The 18,350-nt window shown below is 41.1% G+C and overlaps 1 protein-coding gene and 1 long non-coding RNA gene across 4 annotated transcripts in view; one reads left to right on the top strand and one right to left on the bottom strand.

Annotated features, from left to right (window-relative positions):
• Positions 1 to 291: 291 nt before the first annotated feature.
• LOC134758439 (uncharacterized) lies at positions 292 to 17,879 on the bottom strand. Its single transcript, XR_010133630.1, has 4 exons — positions 17,750 to 17,879; positions 15,019 to 15,186; positions 4,194 to 4,394; positions 292 to 385 (listed from the first exon to the last, which is right to left on the bottom strand). It is a non-coding gene; the product is annotated as an uncharacterized lncRNA (long non-coding RNA).
• The window catches only part of RHOBTB3 (Rho related BTB domain containing 3), a 106,513-nt gene continuing 97,209 nt past the window's right edge, over positions 9,047 to 18,350 (top strand). For 2 of the 3 annotated variants that reach the window (XM_055387175.2, XM_055387177.2), the window contains exon 1: positions 9,057 to 9,151. In XM_055387175.2, the coding sequence (XP_055243150.2) occupies positions 9,093 to 9,151 (59 nt within the window). In that variant the 5' untranslated portion in view covers positions 9,057 to 9,092. Of the gene's footprint in view, positions 9,152 to 18,350 lie in introns of all 3 variants that reach the window. The other variant, XM_055387176.2, reaches the window with a different exon arrangement.

Below are 18,350 nucleotides of genomic sequence, written 5' to 3' on the forward strand. Positions count from 1 at the left end.
GTAGTAATTTTTTCCACTTAACTTTTATAATTATTTTATTTAGACTCATGTATAGAATGTTACATGTCAATCTATAAAAATAGTTTTAAATAAAATATAGGTCTCCTTTAAATGTTTAATAAAATCAAGTATCAATTAAAGAGTTAAAACCAGCCCCATAATATGTTCCTTATAAATATATTGCCTTAAAAATAAATAAAAATAAATAAATATATTGCCTTAGTCCATTTGTGCTGCTATAACATAGTACCTGAGACTGGGTAATTTACAAAGAACAGAAATTTATTTCTCACCGTTTTAGAGGCTGGGAAGTCCAAGATTGAGGCACTGACATTTTTTGAGGATCAGTCTCCTTTTCCAAGATGGTGCCTTATTGCTGCATCCTCTGGAAGGGAAGAATGCTGCATCCTCATATAGTGGATGAGACAGAGGGTCAAGAGAGTGTACCCTTCAAACTTGAGCCCTTTTATAGGGGTATTAATCCCATACATGAGGATAGAGTACTTTTTTTTTTTTTTTTTTTGAGACAGAGTCTCCCTGTCACCCAGGCTGGAGTGCAATGGCAAGATCTCAGCTCACTGCAGCCTCAACCTCCCAGGCTCAAGTGATCCTCCCACCTTTGCTTCCCGAGTAGCTGGAACTACAGGTGCACACCACCGCACCTGGCTATTTTATTTATTTATTTATTTTTATTTTTTGTATTTTTTGTAGAGATAAAGTTTTGCTATGTTGCCCAAGCTGGTCTCAAACTCCTAAGTTCAATGATTTGCCCACCTCAGCCTCCTAAAGTGCTGCGATTACAGGCGTGAGCCACCATGCCTAGCCAGGTTGGAGTACTTATGACTTAATCACCTGCCAAAGGCCACATCCCTTAATATGGTTGCGTTGGGGATAAAGTTTCAACATGAATTTTGGAGGGGACAGCATAATTTAATCCATAGCATATATAATTAAGTATTTCATTCATGAAATTCAATAATTCCATGTTACTAGCATGTCAACGACCATTTAAAAATATATTAATGGTTTAATCACAACAAAAGGTTTTCTGATTTTCAACTTTTTCAGTTTTATGTACAGAACTAAGTGATTAAAATTTTTCTTTAAAAATTCAGTAAAGGTCAGCTGGTAATAATGTGTATGAAGTACACTCCTCTAATATAACTTTATAAAAAGAAAATGAATTGAGTATTTGTGGGGAGCTTGCTTTAAACCCAACTCTATAATGATTATAAACTAGATTAAATTTTACTGTAATCTAATAGTTACCCAGTTTTTTACTTCAATATGAAAAGCCTTTTCATTTTCAATGATTATTTTACAGCTAATAACTGTCAAGAAACACACAAACATTAACTGACATCTCAACAAAAGAGTTGGTCAAAATCTATCTCAACAGAATTATATCTCTAGTGTTTTTCCATGGGTTTTTATTACTCAGAAACCTTCCCAGATTTTCTTTTTTGATATTCCAAAAGGATTTAGCTATCTCCTTACTTTTCTGTTTCTGTAAGGAAAGTAAGGGATGCTGGGAGGAGAAAGGGAGAAAAGACAAAATGTTACCTATAATGTTTTGGGGTTCAACAATTCCTAAAACATATCCATGGACCTCCTCCCACTCCCAGCAAAAACAAAAACCCATGTCCCAGACCTTTTTTTAGACTGGTTTGTAACAGATCCTTTAATGGCCCACTTGAGTCCATCAAGCTATGAAGTCTTCCTGAATAAGGAGAGGATTCACTTACTTCCTAGAGGCACTGCCCAGTTGATATGGTTTGGATTTTGTCCCCAGCCAAATCTCATGTCGAATTTTAATTCCCAGTGTTGGAGGAGGGGCCCGGTGGGAGGTGATTGGATCATGGCGGCGGATTTCCCCCTTGCTGATCTTGTGATAGTGAGTGAGTTCTCAGGAGATCTGGTTGGTTAAAAGTGTGTAGCACCTCCCCCTTCCCTCCCTTCCTCCTGCTCCAGCCACAAATGGGTGGAGACGTGCCTGCTTCCTTTTCACCTTCTGCCATGATTGGAAATTTCCTGAGGCCTCCCCAGAAGCAGAATCCTGTACAGCCTGCAGAATTGTGAGCCAATTAAATCTCTTTTCTTTATAAATTACCTAGTCGCAGGTATGTCTTTATAGTGTGTGAGACGAGACTAACACACCAGTAAATAATCTAAGGTAGATCTCCTTTACATCAGACAGGTAAATTAAGTTGTTTCTCTCCCTTCTCCTTCCTTTCATCATTTAAGTAAATTCTTAAATTCTAATTTTTTTCTTCAGTAACTAGAAAAGACGACAATTTCTCCCCTTCTGTCTTATCTAAACAGAAATTCTGAATACATTATCTAATCCTTCAACAATATTTATTGTTTTATATGCACAAATGCCACATTTGCATATATATATAATTTTGTATGCAAAGTATACCTTTATTAATATTTGTTTAATATTTTGATTTTAATGTTAAAGAGACAATAAGATCCCTGCTATCAGAAACAAGTCTTCTCAAGTTACTTGTATAACATAACAGGGCAATGTAGAGTTTGATTTTGTCCTTTTGACCCTATTGTTTTTGGCCCTGAGGGTATTTTGATAGAAAAGCATTTTTTAGTAAAAATATGTAAATCAGAAACTCACATTAGTGAATCTTAGAATTCTTAAGTCAGCTAAATTATCATTCAAGAATAAAAGTGAAATGAAAGCTTATTTTCAGACAGAAATCAGAAGAATTTACCATGAATAGGCCCTAGCTGTGAAAGAACTACTAAAGGAGGAATTTTAGGAACAAGGAAATCTTGGAGGAAGAATGAATGTGAGAAAGAATGATAAGAAAAGAGAGTGATTAACACATGGATTAGTTCAAACAGACATGGACCTTTAGAACAAGAATAATTGTTGTACCCGAGCGAGTTAGAAAAACGCCATACTTTGAGACGAATTAAGAGTCCTTTATTAGCCGGCGACCGAGAGACGGCTAACGCTCAAAATTCTCTCGGCCCCGAGGAAGGGGCTTGATTAACTTTTATACCTTGGTTTAGGAAGGGGGGGGGGCGGCTAGTTAAAACAATTTTACAGAAGTAAAGTAGTCAAAAAGTTAAAAGGATAAATGGTTACAGGAAAGTAAACAGTTCCAGGTGCAGGGGCTTTAAGACTATTACAAGGTGATAGACCCGGGGCTTTGGGCGTTATCAATCAGATGAATTCCTGGGAGCTGCAGATATAGCTTGCCACAGTATCTTATCAGTTAATTGCATTCTTGGATGTGCTGGGAGTCAGCTTGCACAAGTTAAGTCCTTGAGGAGGGGGCTGCCAGTGAAAGAGCCAAGATGGAGTCTGTCTGGCTCTCTTAGCTAAGGGAGAGTCAATTCAGGTGGAAAAAAGGCTAGGTGATTAAAGGAAAAGGGAGAGTCTAAAAACAGAGTTAGTAAAAACCAGGTTGGGCATTACATTCCCCACTTGTGTTTTTGGGGAATCAAATTGTTGATTCCTCAGTTATAACAAGGGGGGTTATATTGAGTCTTAAGATACATAAGTTTGACAGAAGCTATGCATTGTTTTAGAAAATTAAGAAACAAATTTAATATACAAGGCCCAAAAATTAAACTTAATAGTATGATGAAGAGAGGTCCAGCTAACTCAGTGATTAAAGTAGTTAGCCAGGGGTTCCAGTTGAACATGTTTTGATACCAGGGGATGTTATTTTCTCGTTCCTGTTGGTGCCTATCTAGATTTTCTCGAACTTTTGGAGTGTATCTTTTATGACTAAGAATGGTGGAGGAATAGTTAAATCAACTTTGTCAGGGGGTTTCTGGAACATAGGGTCACCTAGAGCAGTCAAAGGCCGGATTGGCTTGGGTGGGCTCCATGAGACCAGGATTTTTTTTTGGATGGTGAACATAGTGCCAACATTAAATCCTGGGATATAAAATCTTAATTCCCATGACATGCCATAATATTATTGAGTTGAATTAGGGTCATGGACAGTTATAGTAAGAGGATTACAATTTTTTCTAGTACATAATTTAGGACGAGAAGCACGAGTTATGGAATGAAGATCTGGTTAATCCCCCAAAGTAGGTGGCTAAAGTTACACATGTCCAATCAGGGCAGAAAAACTGATAAGTATCTCAACAGCTAGTGTCAGGGTGATTCCCAGGACAGAGGTAAAAGTCAACATTTTGGAGTTCTTTTTCTGTACCTTTGGAGCTTCCACATCCAGTTTGGCTCCCAGAGTGTCCAAATCCTGCTGCAAGGTCAACACTTTCTGCTCCTATGACCGGTAAGTTGTGTTGTTCTTCATGGGTGCGAGCTGGCTCTGGGAACAGTGCACATAAATCGACTGCAAAAGTGACTTCCTTGGAAGTACCGGCCCTCCAAGTAGTGTTGGCAAATACATGTCCTGTTGTGAAAGAGGTGAGGAGGAAGGAGTAAGAAGGCACAGAGGACATAATAGGTGAAAACAAACAAGAGAAGTAAATAAAAAGAATTAATCTAACAGTTTCACCCGACTTAGGCGCAGTTTTAAGGGGCCTGATCCAGCCTTGGGGGACCCATGTTTCTAGCTGGGCTCTGTTGGCCTTTTTGATGTGGGAGTGATGAATCCAAGCAGGAATTCAATCCACCTTCAGAGCCGTTGGCATCGTGAGGATGACGGTGTGAGGTCCCTTCCAAGCAGGAGTGAGTCCTTCTCTCTGGAACTTTTTAATAAACACTAGGTCTCCTGGCTGGAATGAATGGCAGGGCCCCATCTGTTCAGGAATTGGATTGGGATGGGCTCCTCGAACAAGTGGCAGAATAATATCTTGTACCTCTTGGAGAGACTGTTGGTACTGCAATAAATTAGCTTGTGATATTTCTGCCAAATGGGCTTCTCTTAGCTTAGGCAAGATAGGTGGCGCCTGCCCATACATAATTTCAAAAGGCGATAACCCAGCCTGATAAGGGGTGCACCTTACTCTAAGTAGGGCTAAAGGAAGGAGACTCACCCAATTTTCACCGGTTTTTAAAATTAATTTTGTCAGAGTGTTTTTTAGGATGCAGTTCATGCATTCTACCTGCCCAGAGCTCTGGGGTCAATAGGCACAATGGAACTTCCACTGAATGTTTAACGTCTTACTGACCGACTGAGCTATGGACGAGGTGAAGGCAGGTCCATTATCAGACCCTATGGCAGCAGGCAGCCCGTATCGAGGGATGATTTCATTAAGTAAGAACTTAACTACCGTATTGGCAGTTTCGTTTTTGGTAGCAAATGCTTCAGTCCATCCGGAGAAGGTGTCTACTAGTACTAGAAGGTATTTGTACCCAGCCCGGTGTGGTTTTACTTCTGTAAAGTCAATTTCCCACTTTTCTTCTGGCAAGTGTTTTCGGAAACAGTGGCCTGGGCTGGGTTTAGGACCTTGCTTGGCATTTACCTGGGCGCAGGTTGTGCACTGGAGAGCTGCTTGATCTGTTAGGCTTTGAAGATGGGGGATTCTTCTTTGTTTTTGATAGCCTTTCCTGCTGAGGTGAGTAGCCTGCGCTCCTGGTAGATGGCTCCATGTACATGCACAGTAGCAAAGGTGTACCTGCTGTCAGTGTAAACGTTAATACGTTTATCCTTACCCCATCGGAGAGCCTGAGTGAGGGCCATCAATTCAGCTTTTTGCGCTGAGGTGTTTGCTGGTAAAGCCTGAGCCCACAGCACATCTGTCTCCATGGTAACAGCTGCACCAGCCTTTCATACTCCCTGCTCGAGAAAGCTGCTACTGTATGTGAACACAGTGGCATCCGCCTTCTCTAGGGGCATATCTTGAAGATTGGGTGGGCCAGTTTCGGTAGTTTCTAACAGTTCCTGACAGTCATGGATAGTAGCTGGATTCAAACACCATGTGGGAGAGAGAAAGTCAAACGAGGCTGATCTAACAGTAAACTGATACTGCAGGATGCGAGCATTTGACATCCATTCGCCAGAAGCACTTTGAAGTAAAGTCTCTATGGCATGAGGAGTTGTAAGGGTTAAATTTTGGCCCAGAGTTAACTTATCAGCCTCTTGGACTAGGCTTGCTGTAGCTGTTACTGCTCGCAGACAACTTGGCCATCCAGAGGCCACAGGATCCAGTCTCTTAGATAAATAGGCCACTGGGCGTCTCCAGGGTCCTAAAGTCTGTGTAAGCACCCCTTTAGCAACTCCCTGGCTTTCACGGACAAACAGGTGAAACGGCTTTGAGATATTAGGGAGGGCTAAAGCAGAGGCTTCAGTTAATGCCTTTTTCAGGTTTCGAAAAGCCTGTTCTTCTGTGTCTGTCCAAATTAACGGGCCATTTCATTCTGTACCTCTTGGATAGCCGCCACTAAGATTTTTGTTTGTCCTTTGAATGCTTTATCAGCGGCCTTTTCAGCTGCCTGTGTTGCTTGTTTTTGTTTTTCAAACTCTCGGTTGTCAAAAACCTTTTGGGCTATTTCTAAAAGCTGACTGATATTCATTCCAGCAAATCTCTCCAGTTTTTGGAGTTTTCTTTTAATATCTGGGGCTGCCTGAGCCACAAATGCCAAATTAAGAGCACGGCTATTTTCGGGGGCCGCCGGGTCAAAAGGGGTGTAAATCCGATAAGCCTCCTGGAGGTGCTCTAAAAACGCTCCTGGTGACTCATCGGGCCCCTGGACGACTTCAGTCGCCTTAGACAAGTTTATGGGTTTCCGAGCGGCTCCCTTAATACCCGTGAGGAGATACCAGTGAAAATCGTCCAAAGTTCTCGTTCCACTTGAGGAATTTGGGTCCCAGTTAGGCCGGGTAGAGGAAAAGACCTCCTCAAGGAGGTCTCTAGCTTCCTCCTCCGGTCTATTGGCTGATGCAAGGAAGTGCTTTCTGGCCTCTCCCCAGATATGCTCCCTCTCCTCAGAGGTAAAGAGAGTTAAAAGGAGCGGTTGGCAGTCATCCCAGCGGGGCCCATGGGTCTGGAGTATGGACTCCATCAGTGAGGTCAAAGCCTGGGGCTTTTCAGAGAAGGCAGGATTTTGGGTTTTCTAATTATACAAGTCAGAAGTAGAAAAAGGGACATAAACCAAGAAGGGGGCTGAGCGCTCATCACCCGGAGGGACTTGTGCCTCTCTCAGTGGTAGTAGAGGGGCTGCTTCCTCCCGCCGCGGCCGCAGTCGAGAGGCAATGGGTGGCGAGCCCACAGGGGACGTCGTCAAGGAGACATGGGACGACCCTAAGGGAGCAAGTTGGTTGTAAGGCGGTGGGACTGGGTGAGGGAGACTCTCCTCTTCTTCAGAGGGAGGCAGTACAGGGGGAGCCGAACCGGCTGAGGGTTGAGGCGAAAACGCGGCCTGGCTCAGGAGGACTTTGGAGGTGGAATTGTGAATGGCGCATGAACGGAGCCATGGAGGAGGATTCCTGACCAAACTTAACCATTGATTTATATAGGGAAACTGATTAGGGTAGCCGGGAGCTTGGGTAACAACCCGCCACACGGCTTGAACAATTGTAGGATTCAATGACCCTTCAGAGGGCCACCCAACTCCAAACTTGGGCCATTCTACTTTACAGAGTGTCCGGAGCTTGCCTTTCTTAAGGCGGACTCCATAATCCTCTGAGAAACCAAGAGAAAAATTTTTCCGCATGCACTGGAGGGGGCTCCAACCCTTGCAAGGCCGGGACTCCATAAATGACTAAGTTTTACAGTTAAAAAAAAGAATGCTAAAGTACTGGACAACAATTACATGTAAGTTGGGCGTGGGGACATTCACATAAAATTTATATATTAACTAATAAATAATTGAGATTCAAATGATGGCAAGCTGTTTCATCCAATAACATGCATGTCAGATTACATTTTCCAAAGATGCTGCAACAATATTTCCTATCCCACAATGTGGCCTTGACACTCCTCTCATTAAGAAATGGGGTCTATGTCCTCGCCCCTTTAACCTGAGCCATCTTGTCTCTGAGTTGTAACTGGTAGAATGCAGCTGAAGTGACACTGTGTGAATTCTAAGACTAGGTTGTAAAAAGTGATGCAACTTCCTCCTTGTTCACTGGCACACTCACTTCTGTACCCCTGAGCCACCATGTAAGATGTCCAACTACCCTGAGGCCTCTATGCTATGAGGAATGCAAGGGCAGGGTATGTGTAGGGCATCTGGTTATCAGCCCCAGCTGAAGTCCTAGCCAACCGCAAGCATCAACTGTCAGACAAGAAAGTGAAGGTGCCTCAGGATGATTCCAGCCTGGAGTCACTGGGCCACTTGAAGATGTTGAATCACCACAAGTCATTTGAGTTTTCCCACCTGAGGCCCCAGACATCATGGAGCAGATACAAGCCACTCCTATTGTGTTCTGTCTAACCTCTGACCCACAGAATTTGTCAGTAAAATGAAATGGCTGTTTTAAGCCCCTAAACTTTAGGATAATTTTATTTGTTATCTTAATAGTAACTAGAACAAACAGGGAATGCCTTTTCCATGTTCAGTTTTTTTAATTACTTTTCTTATCAATGTTTAAAGTTTTCTTCATATAGATCTCATGCATTTCCTGTTAGTTGCATTCCAAGAGATTTTATCCTTTTTGTTATTACTGTAAGTGAAATATATTCTCCTATTAAGTTTGCAAGTGGGTGTTGTTTACATATATAGATTATGCATGCATACATTTGTTCCCAGACAATTTACTTAATTTTTCAATTTCTTTTAGTTGGTTTTCCTGTTGATTCTCCCACTCCCAGCAAAAACAAAAACCCATGTCCCAGACCTTTTTTTAGACTGGTTTGTAACAGATCCTTTTATGGCCCACTTGATTCCATCAAGCTATGAAGTCTTCCTGAATAAGGAGTGGATTCACTTACTTCCTAGAGGAACTGCCCAGTTGATATGGTTTGGATTTGTGTCCCCACCCAAATCTCATGTCGAATTTTAATTCCCAGTGTTGGAGGAGGGGCCCGGTGGGAGGTGATTGGATCATGGCGGCGGATTTCCCCCTTGCTGATCTTGTGATAGTGAGTGAGTTCTCAGGAGATCTGGTTGGTTAAAAGTGTGTAGCACCTCCCCCTTCCCTCCCTTCCTCCTGCTCCAGCCACAAATGGGTGGAGACGTGCCTGCTTCCTTTTCACCTTCTGCCATGATTGGAAATTTCCTGAGGCCTCCCCAGAAGCAGAATCCTGTACAGCCTGCAGAATTGTGAGCCAATTAAATCTCTTTTCTTTATAAATTACCTAGTCGCAGGTATGTCTTTATAGTGTGTGAGAAGAGACTAACACACCAGTAGATAATCTAAGGTAGATCTCCTTTATATCAGACAGGTAAATTAAGTTGTTTCTCTCCCTTCTCATTCCTTTCATCATTTAAGTAAATTCTTAAATTCCAATGTTTTTTTTTCTTCGGTAACTAGAAAAGAGGACAATTTCTCCTCTTCTCAATCTTATCTTCTAAACAGAAACTCTGAATACATTATCCAAACCTTCAACAATATTTATTGTTTTATATGCACACAAATACACATGTGCATATATATATAATTTTGTATGCAAAGTATACCTTTATTAATATTTGTTTAATATTTTGACTTTAAAGTCTCTTGGGACTTCCGGGCATACAATCATATCATCTGAAAATGATGATTTTATCCCTTTTCCCTAATTTTTTATATCTCTATTTTATTTTTCTTTTATATTTGCCTTGGGTAATATAAATTCTATACATGCTGAGTTTGCATAAATATATTATTTTTAGACAAAGTTAGCTAATTTTTATTATTAAGCTTGCTGGGGAAGGATCAACTGGGGATGACTAGGAAATTGGATATACAGGCTCGAGGCTCAAGAGAGTAATATGGGATCTGATAATTTGAAATCTGAGAGTCATCAATGTAGGAGCAATCACTGAAGCCATGAGAGCAGATGAAAGGGCTCCAGGAGGAACAATGTATAGCAAGAAGAGAGAAAAGAGTCTAGGACAGAACCCGAAGAAACATCAACATGTAGGAGACTGACTGAACAAGTAATCCTGCACCAGAGAAGTTGAAAAAACAAGAGTGTTTTGCAATAGAAGGAAAAAAAGATGGCATTTCAAAAAGGGGGAAAGGTCTGCAAGCTCTTGAGAAAGCTAAGGAGTGTCCTTCAGATTGGGCAATTTGAAGGCTGTTGGTGACCTTGAAACAGCAGTGTGACCGGAGTGGTGGAGGAAGAAAATTCGTTTGTAGTGAGTTGAGAAATGAATGGCATTTAAGAAAGAGAGAATCATTTTTAACAAACTTTGAGGAAGTTTGTCTTAATTATTAGAATTAATAATGGGACTTAGCAGAGTTATGAGGGCAAATCAATTTCAAAAAAAAAAAAAATCACTGTATTTTTATACACCAATAAGAAAGAGGTAGATGATGAAATAGGAAACCCTTCATATTCCCTTTATAATAACATCTAAAAATATCCAGTATGTAGGAATAAAACATTATTGAAGAACATTAAAGAAGACTTAAATAAGTGAAGAGATACATACTATGTTTATAAATTTGAAAACTGAATCCCATATTAATTCATTAATTAATTCATTAATTCACTTAATGCAATCCCAATTAAAATCTTAACTTCTTTTCTTTGTGTAACTTGACAGTCTGATTATAAAATTTATGTAAGATTGTGGCTGGGTGTGGTGGCTAATACCTGTAATCCCAGCACTTTGGGAGGCCAAGGCGGGCAGTTCACGAGGTCAGGAGATCAAGACCACCCTGACCAACATGGTGAAACCCCATCTCTACTGAAAATACAAAAATTAGCTGGGCATGGTGGTGCATGCCTGTAGTCCCAGCTACTCGGGAGGCTGAGGCAGGAGAATGGCATGAACCCGGGAGGCAGAGGTGACAGTGAGCTGAGATCATGCCACTGCACTCCAGCCTGGGGACAGAGAGAGATTCCATCTCAAAAAAAAAAAAAAAAAATTATGTAAGATTGCAAAGGGCCAAGACAAGACATATTTTTCAAAGGTGAAATAATTAAGGCAGCATAGTATTGACAGGATAACCAAGTAGACGAATAGAAAAGCACAGACACTTAACACATGAAGTAGATGACACTGCAGAGCAACAGGGAAAGGAAACTCTTTTCAAAAAATGAAATTCAAACAATAGAACATCCATATGGAGAAAAAGAAAATTGTTTTCCTGTTTTGTGTTATGTATAAAAATTACTTGCAGGTAGATTAAATACCTACATGTGAGAGGCAAAATATAACACTACTAAAAATAATATAGAAAAAATTTTATGATCTCAGGGTAGGGAATAATTTCTTTAACAAGACAGAAAAAGTCCTACTTATAAAGGAAAATATTGATAAATTTCATTTCATTAAACTAAAGAACTTCAGTTCAGCAAAACAAAGAAATTAAAAGATAAACTACAGAATTAGAAGCCATATGTAACAGATATAGCTAACAAAAACTAAAATCTAGAATACAGAAAGAATTTGTTCAGATCAAGAACAAAAACCACTCAATGTAAAATACAGACAAAAGATTTCAACAGATACCACATAAAAAGACAAATCCAAATGGCTAATAAAGCCAATGTTATTGTTGTCAAGGAAATGCAAATGAAAATCACTATGACTCACTGTCCACCAGAACTGGCAAAAATACAAAAGTGTGAAAACAACAGGATGGTTACTTTGGTGAGGATGGAGAGTAGAGAGGATAGAGAGTAACAGAATTGCTGTGTACTATGGGTGCAGTGTAAATTGAAGCTACCACTTTGGAAAATTGTCTGGCATTCTCTCATAAAATTAAATATATGTATATTTTATGATGTGGTAATTCCAATCCTACATATATGCCGTAGAGAAAATTGTGTATATAGATGCATATATCAAAATGTTCCTAGATGTATTGTTTATGATAGCTTAAATCAGGAAACAACACACATATTCATCAACATTAGAATGGATACATAAATCATGGTATATTCATGTATTAGAATTCTACACAGCAACAAAGATGAATGAACTGTTACATACAACAATATGGATGAAGCTTCTGTAAATAACACGGAACAAAGGAAGCACAACACAGGAAAATACACACCATGACTCCATTTATATCAAATTAAAAAGCAGGCAATTATATTGCTTAGTATTGCATGCTTGGAAAGTGTATTGGCATACTTAAGCTGAACAATTAAGGACTGTTTAATAAAAGGCATGGGCAGAGTTTAGGAAAAACTACAAGGAATGGTGCACGCCCTCGGGCTCATAACAACCAGAACCATAACCATTCCTAGGCCTGAAGAGTTGCATGGAAAGGTAAGTCTCGTACGAAATGTGGCCTTTTGGGCTGAGCAGTGGCTCATGCCTGTAATCCCAAATAACAAACAACAACAAACAAATAACAGTTGCAATGCCAAAATACTTGAATAAGGGGTCCAGATATTAGCTACTTTAAGCCATTTTAGTTAGGGAGAAGATTTGTAAAAAATGCAAAGCTCTCAGGACCCTAAATTAGGAGTGTGTTTGTGTGTGTGTTTGTGTGTGTGTGTGTGTTAAAAACAAAAGACAGAATTCTCTATTTCTAAAAAGGCCTATTAAATTTTTAATTGGGCCAGGTGTAGTGGCTCATGCCTGTAATCTCAACACTTTGGGAGGCCGAGGCGGGTGGATCACTTGAGGTCAGGAGTTCAAGACCAGCCTGCCCAACATGGCGAAACACTGTCTCTACTAAAAAAAAAAAAAAAAATTAGCTGGGTGTGGTGGTGATGTACACCAGTAGTCCAAACTACTTGGGAGACTGAGGCAGGAGAATCAGTTGAACCTAGGAGGCAGAGGTTGCAGAGAGCTGAGATCACACCACTGCACTCCAGCCTGGGCAACAGAGCGAGCCTCCATCTCAAAGAAATAGAAATGTGGCCTTTGGTTGGTGTGATGGTTAATTTTATGTGTCAGCTTGGCTGGTGATATGGTTTGGCTATGTCCCCACCCAAATCTCACCTTGAATTGTAGCTCCCATAATCCCCATGTGTCACAGGAGGGACCTGGTGGAAGGTAATTGACTCATGGGGGCAGGATTTTCCTGAGCTGTTTTCGTGATAGTGAATGAGTCTCATGAGATCTGATGGTTTTATAAAGTGGGCAATTCCCCTGCATACGTTCTTTTGTCTGCTGCCATGTAAGACATGCCTTTGCTCCTCCTTCACCTTGTGCCATGATTGTGAAGCCTCCTCAGCCATGTGAAACTGTGAGTCCATTAAACCTCTTTTTCTTTATAAATTACACAGTCTTAGGTATGTCTTTATTAGCAGCTTAAGAAGAGACTAATACAATAAATTGGTACCAGTAGAGTAGGGTGCTGCTGTAAAGATACATGAAAATCTGGAAGCGACTTTGGAACTGGGTAACAGGCAGAGGTTGAAACAGTTTGGAGGGCTCAGAAGAAGACAGGAAGATGTGGGGAAGTTTGGAACTTCCTAGAAACTTGTTGAATGGCTTTGAACAAAATGCTGATAATGATATGGACAATAAAGTCCAGGCTGAGGTGGTGTCAGATGGAGATGAGGAACTTGTTGGGAACTGGAGTAAATGTCACTCTTGCTATGCAAAGAGACTGCCGGCATTTTGCTTCTGTCCTAGAGATCTGTGGAACTTTGAACTTGAGAGAGATGATTTAGGGTATCTAGCAAAAGAAATTTCTAAGGAGCAAAGTGTTCAAGAGGAAGCAGAGCATAAAAGTCTGAAAAATTTGCAGTCTGACAATGCGACAGAAAAGAAAAACCCATTTTCTGGGGAGAAATTCAAGCCAGCTGCAGAAATTTGCATAAGTAAGGAGGAGCCAAATGTTAATCTGGTGACTAACAAAGACAGTGGGCAAAATGTCTCCAAGGCATGTCAGAGACCTTGCAGCAGCCTCTCCCCATCACAGGCGCAAGGACCAGAAGCGAAAAATGGTTTCCTGGGCCAGGCCCAGGGCCCCCCTGCTGTGTGCAGCCTACGGACTTGGTGCCCTGCATCCCAGCTGCTCCAGCCATGGCTAAAATGGGCCAAGGTACAGCTCAGGCTGTGGCTTAGAGTGTGTGAGCCCCAACCCTTGGCAGCTTCCATGTGGTGTTGAGCCTGCAGGTGCACAGAAGACAAGAATTGAGGTTTGGGAACCTCTGCCTAGATTTCAGAGGATGTATGGAAACACCTAGATGTCCAGGCAAAAGTTTGCTGCAGGGGCAGAGCACTCATGGAGAACCTCTGCTAGGGCAATGCAGAGGGAAATATGGGGTGGGAGCCCCCACACAGAGACCCCACTGGGGCATTGCCTAGTGGAGGTGTGAGAAGAGGGCTGCCATCCTCCAAACCCCAGAATGGTAGATCCACCGACAGCTTGCTCCGTGCACCTAGAAAAGCCACAGACGCTCAATGCCAGCCCATGAAAGCAGCCAGGAGTGGGGGTTACACCCTGCAAAGCCACATGGACAGAGCTGCCCAATGCCATGGGAGCCCACCTCTTGCATCAGTGTGACCTGCATGTGAGACATGGAGTCAAAAGAGATGATTTTAGAGTTTTAAGATTTGACTGCACCACTGGATTTAGGACTTGCATGGGGCCTGTAGCCCCTTCATTTTGGCCAGTTTCTCCCATTTGAAATAGTATATTTACCCAATGTCTGTACCCCCATTGTATCTAGAAAGTAACTAACTTGCTTTTGATTTTACAGGCTCCTAGGTGGAAGGTACTTGCCTTATCTCAGATGAGACTTTGGACTGGTGGACTTTTGAGTTAATGCTAAAATGAGTTAAGGCTTTGGGGAACTGTTGGGAAGGCATGATTTGCATTGAAATGTGGGGACATGAGATTTGGGAGGTGCCAGGGGTGGAATGATATGATTTGGCTGTGTCCCCAATAAAATTTCATCTTGAATTGCAGCTCCCATAATCCCCACGTGTCATGAGAGGGACCCAGTGGGAGGTAACTGAATCATGGGGGTGAGTTTTTCCCATGCTGTTCTCATGATAGTGAATAAGTCTCATGAGATCTGATGGTTTTATAAAGGGCAATTCTCCTGCAAACGTTCTCTTACCTGCCACCATGTAAGACATGCCTTTGCCCCTTCTTCACCTTCTGCCATGATTGTGAGTCCATTAAACCTCTTTCCTTTATAAATTATGCAGTCTCAGGTATGTCTTTATTAGCAGCATGAGAACAGACTAATACAGCTGGGTCATGGGGTCCATATATTCGGTTGCTTCTGTGAAGGTAATTTTGAATGAGATTAACATTTAAATTGCTGGACTTTGAATAAAGCAGATTACCCTCCGTAATGTGGATGGGACTCATCAAATCAGCCGAAGGCCTTAATAGAATAAAGATTGTCCTCCCTCAACCAAGAAGGATTTCAGCCAGCAGACTGCCTTTGAACTCAAACTGCAACTTTTCCCTAGGTCTCCAGCCTGCCAGCCTACCCTGTAGACTGTGGATTTATTTGAGTCTCCACAATTGCATGAGCCAATTCCTTAAAATAAATCTCTCTCTCTGTCTCTCTCTCAATATATAGATATGTGTGTGTATATGTGTGCATATGTGTGTGGGTACACACACACGTATCTATTTACATTATATACATGTATGTATATGTTTGTATATACACACACACTACACACACATATATATACACACATCGTGTTGGTTCTATTACTCCAGATAACTCAGCTAATACAGTTGGTGACAAAGGAGACTCTGAAGGGGAGGAGCCAGGGGAAGAAAATATCCTGTCTCATTCTGCTGCCTCTGATCTCTGCATTGACCAAACCTAACTAGAAGCCAGAGGCCAAAGGAATCTGTCGATATACAAGCTAGCTTCCCAGTGGATGGAGCAGGATGGAGAAGAGGAAGAACGGGCCTGGAGGGACAAACAAAGGGTTAAAAGAAAAGGTGAGGAATCATTATAATAAAATTCAGGATGGTGGTTGTCTCTAGAAGGGTGAGAAGATTGATTTAGAAGGGACATATAGGATGGGGTTATTTCCTTGATCTAAATGACATTTAAGCGGGTATTTGGTTTATAGTTATTCATTAAACTATACATTTATGTTTTATGCCTTTTGTATATTTTGTAATTTAAAAGTTTAAAGAAGAAAACAATGCTGAGCAACTAAGAACTTATAAAATATTTGAATGCTAAGTGGTAAATAATTTTCCAGGTGAGCAATTTTGTAGCATTTAAAACCAGTTTGCTTTAAACACTAGAAAGTATGTTATGGACCATTATACAAGTCTTAACAAGTGAAAAAGTTAAATAACCCTGAACTAAAAGATACTTTCCCTCTTTTTTTTTCTTTTAAAAAAAGTTGCTTCTAGCCGTATGGGGAAGAAAGAATAATAGCTAGAGACTTGCATATGTTTAAATGCTAACAGCAAGAGCAGTAGAGAGATAAGAGTTGAAGACAGGGGAGAAGAAAGGGGAAGTAGATGCAGTACAGTCCCTGCAAGTTAAAAGGTCTACACAAGGCACTATCAGAGGGATCAGCCTGAAATCAGATAAGGCATTCTTATTGAATTTTGACTGGAGGAAAAAGTAAAGAACGGATGTGGCTACATGCAAATTTGTTAGCTAATTGTGGGAAGCTGAGGGAAGTTCCCCAGCTGATGCCTCCGTTTTCTCTGACAGAAAACATGAGACTGAGGGAAGAGATATCCAAGTTAGAGACAGGGGTAAGTGAGAAGACTTGAACCACTTAGGAGAGCCAGGCAATACCAAATGCTCAATTGAAGTTGGAGGCCATGAATTTATAGTGCCATCAATATGCACTATTTTGAGATTTTCTACAGCAATATTTTACAACCCAGATATGGGAATTGAAAAATCACACACTAAGGTTGATCCAGGGTTGGGGTTTTAGACTGAAAAGCAATAGAATGGGACTATGAGAACAGAGACAAGAGATGCAGCATGAAATATCAGTCGGATAGGGAAGAAAACGAAGACAGAAGAGGTCTAGCAGAGAGGGAGAAAGCAGGAGGATCAAGAGTTAGGAGGTCCCAGGAGAGCACAAGCAGGGAACAACCGGATGATGGAAACAGGGTAGAAGGCTGCTTGTCCAAGTTGTTGGATAATTGAATGTGTTGTTTTAGATGTGGAGCTGTTGTAGGCAGTGATATTATCTAGGGTCTGCCCATGGTAAGGAGGTATAAAGTGGAGGGGAGGTGAAGGTGATCATGGAAAAAGAGGCTGAGATGTTGAGGATTTCATGAAGACATTGAGATCATAGAGGACATGGACATATCTGGGGTCGAGAGAAAGACAGAGGCTAGATACTGAGCATTTAATGAACAATGTGTGTGTTGAGGTTCCGGAATGAGGTTAGGTGGTTGACTGGGAGGTTGCTAAATGACAGCAACCGGAGAGAGACAGACGGGAGTATAGTAAATGTCTTCCTTGAATCTCAGAAGAACAGAAGTGCTTCAGGAGGATGAAAGAGTAATTAACTGGCTCTCCCTCTCTACCCAGATTGGAATTCCAGAAGGTGAACTAGAAAGATTCCGCAGGAAGCAAAGCATGGGTAAACCTAGATGGGTAAACCTAGATGGCCAAGATAAGTTACAGCTGGGCCTGTAATAAGGATATCAGGGAATGGGGCAAGTTAGGTTAAACTGGCTCTAAAATTTTCAAGAATTCATTTTAGTAATACCCTGATACTGGGTAGTGAGCAGTATTGGTCTAGCTCTGGAGATTCCAAGTTTTTACATCACTACTTGATATGAGAATCTAATAGTAAAAAACATATATACATTACATGCAATTATTTGCATACCTGTTCAGAGAGTTATAAGATTTCTTTGAACCATATTCAGAGACTGGCTTTGTGACTGTGGCTCTTGGATGATCCTTGTAGTTAATGCCATCATGCAGATAGGTCACCAATCTTTCCTAAATGGCTGAACCTGCCAATCAGAAGAGAAAATTTTAGAAAATTGGTCAAGGCATAAATTGGCTTAATGCAGTTTGCTCTGGAAATGATATCTCTCTGTGATAACTCGGTGTTGGTATAGTTCTAATAAAAGTGTTTATAGACACAAAACATCCTTGGGATCAAAATGACCTGTACTCCAGGTGCTTAAAAAATGTCTGTTGAACTGAAAAGATAATAATGGGCTTCCCATGTAGACTTTCCTATAAGGGAAGACAGTGTTTGCTACCTATTATAAGTTTCTACCCCTTTAATAGTCGAGAGTCTCATTACAAATGAGCAAATTAGTATTCTAGTTTACACATTGGCCTCTTGTGCATTGGATTGAGACAAACCTAGTCCCCTGAGTGTGATCAACCCTGGGCACCTTGACAAAATAAAGTTTCTGGACTTGCAAAACTGAAGAATGAGCCTTGGATAATGTGACTTAACAGGCAATGTCATC

This window comes from Gorilla gorilla, chromosome 4, assembly GCF_029281585.2.
Source record: "Gorilla gorilla gorilla isolate KB3781 chromosome 4, NHGRI_mGorGor1-v2.1_pri, whole genome shotgun sequence".
NCBI lineage: Eukaryota > Metazoa > Chordata > Mammalia > Primates > Hominidae > Gorilla > Gorilla gorilla.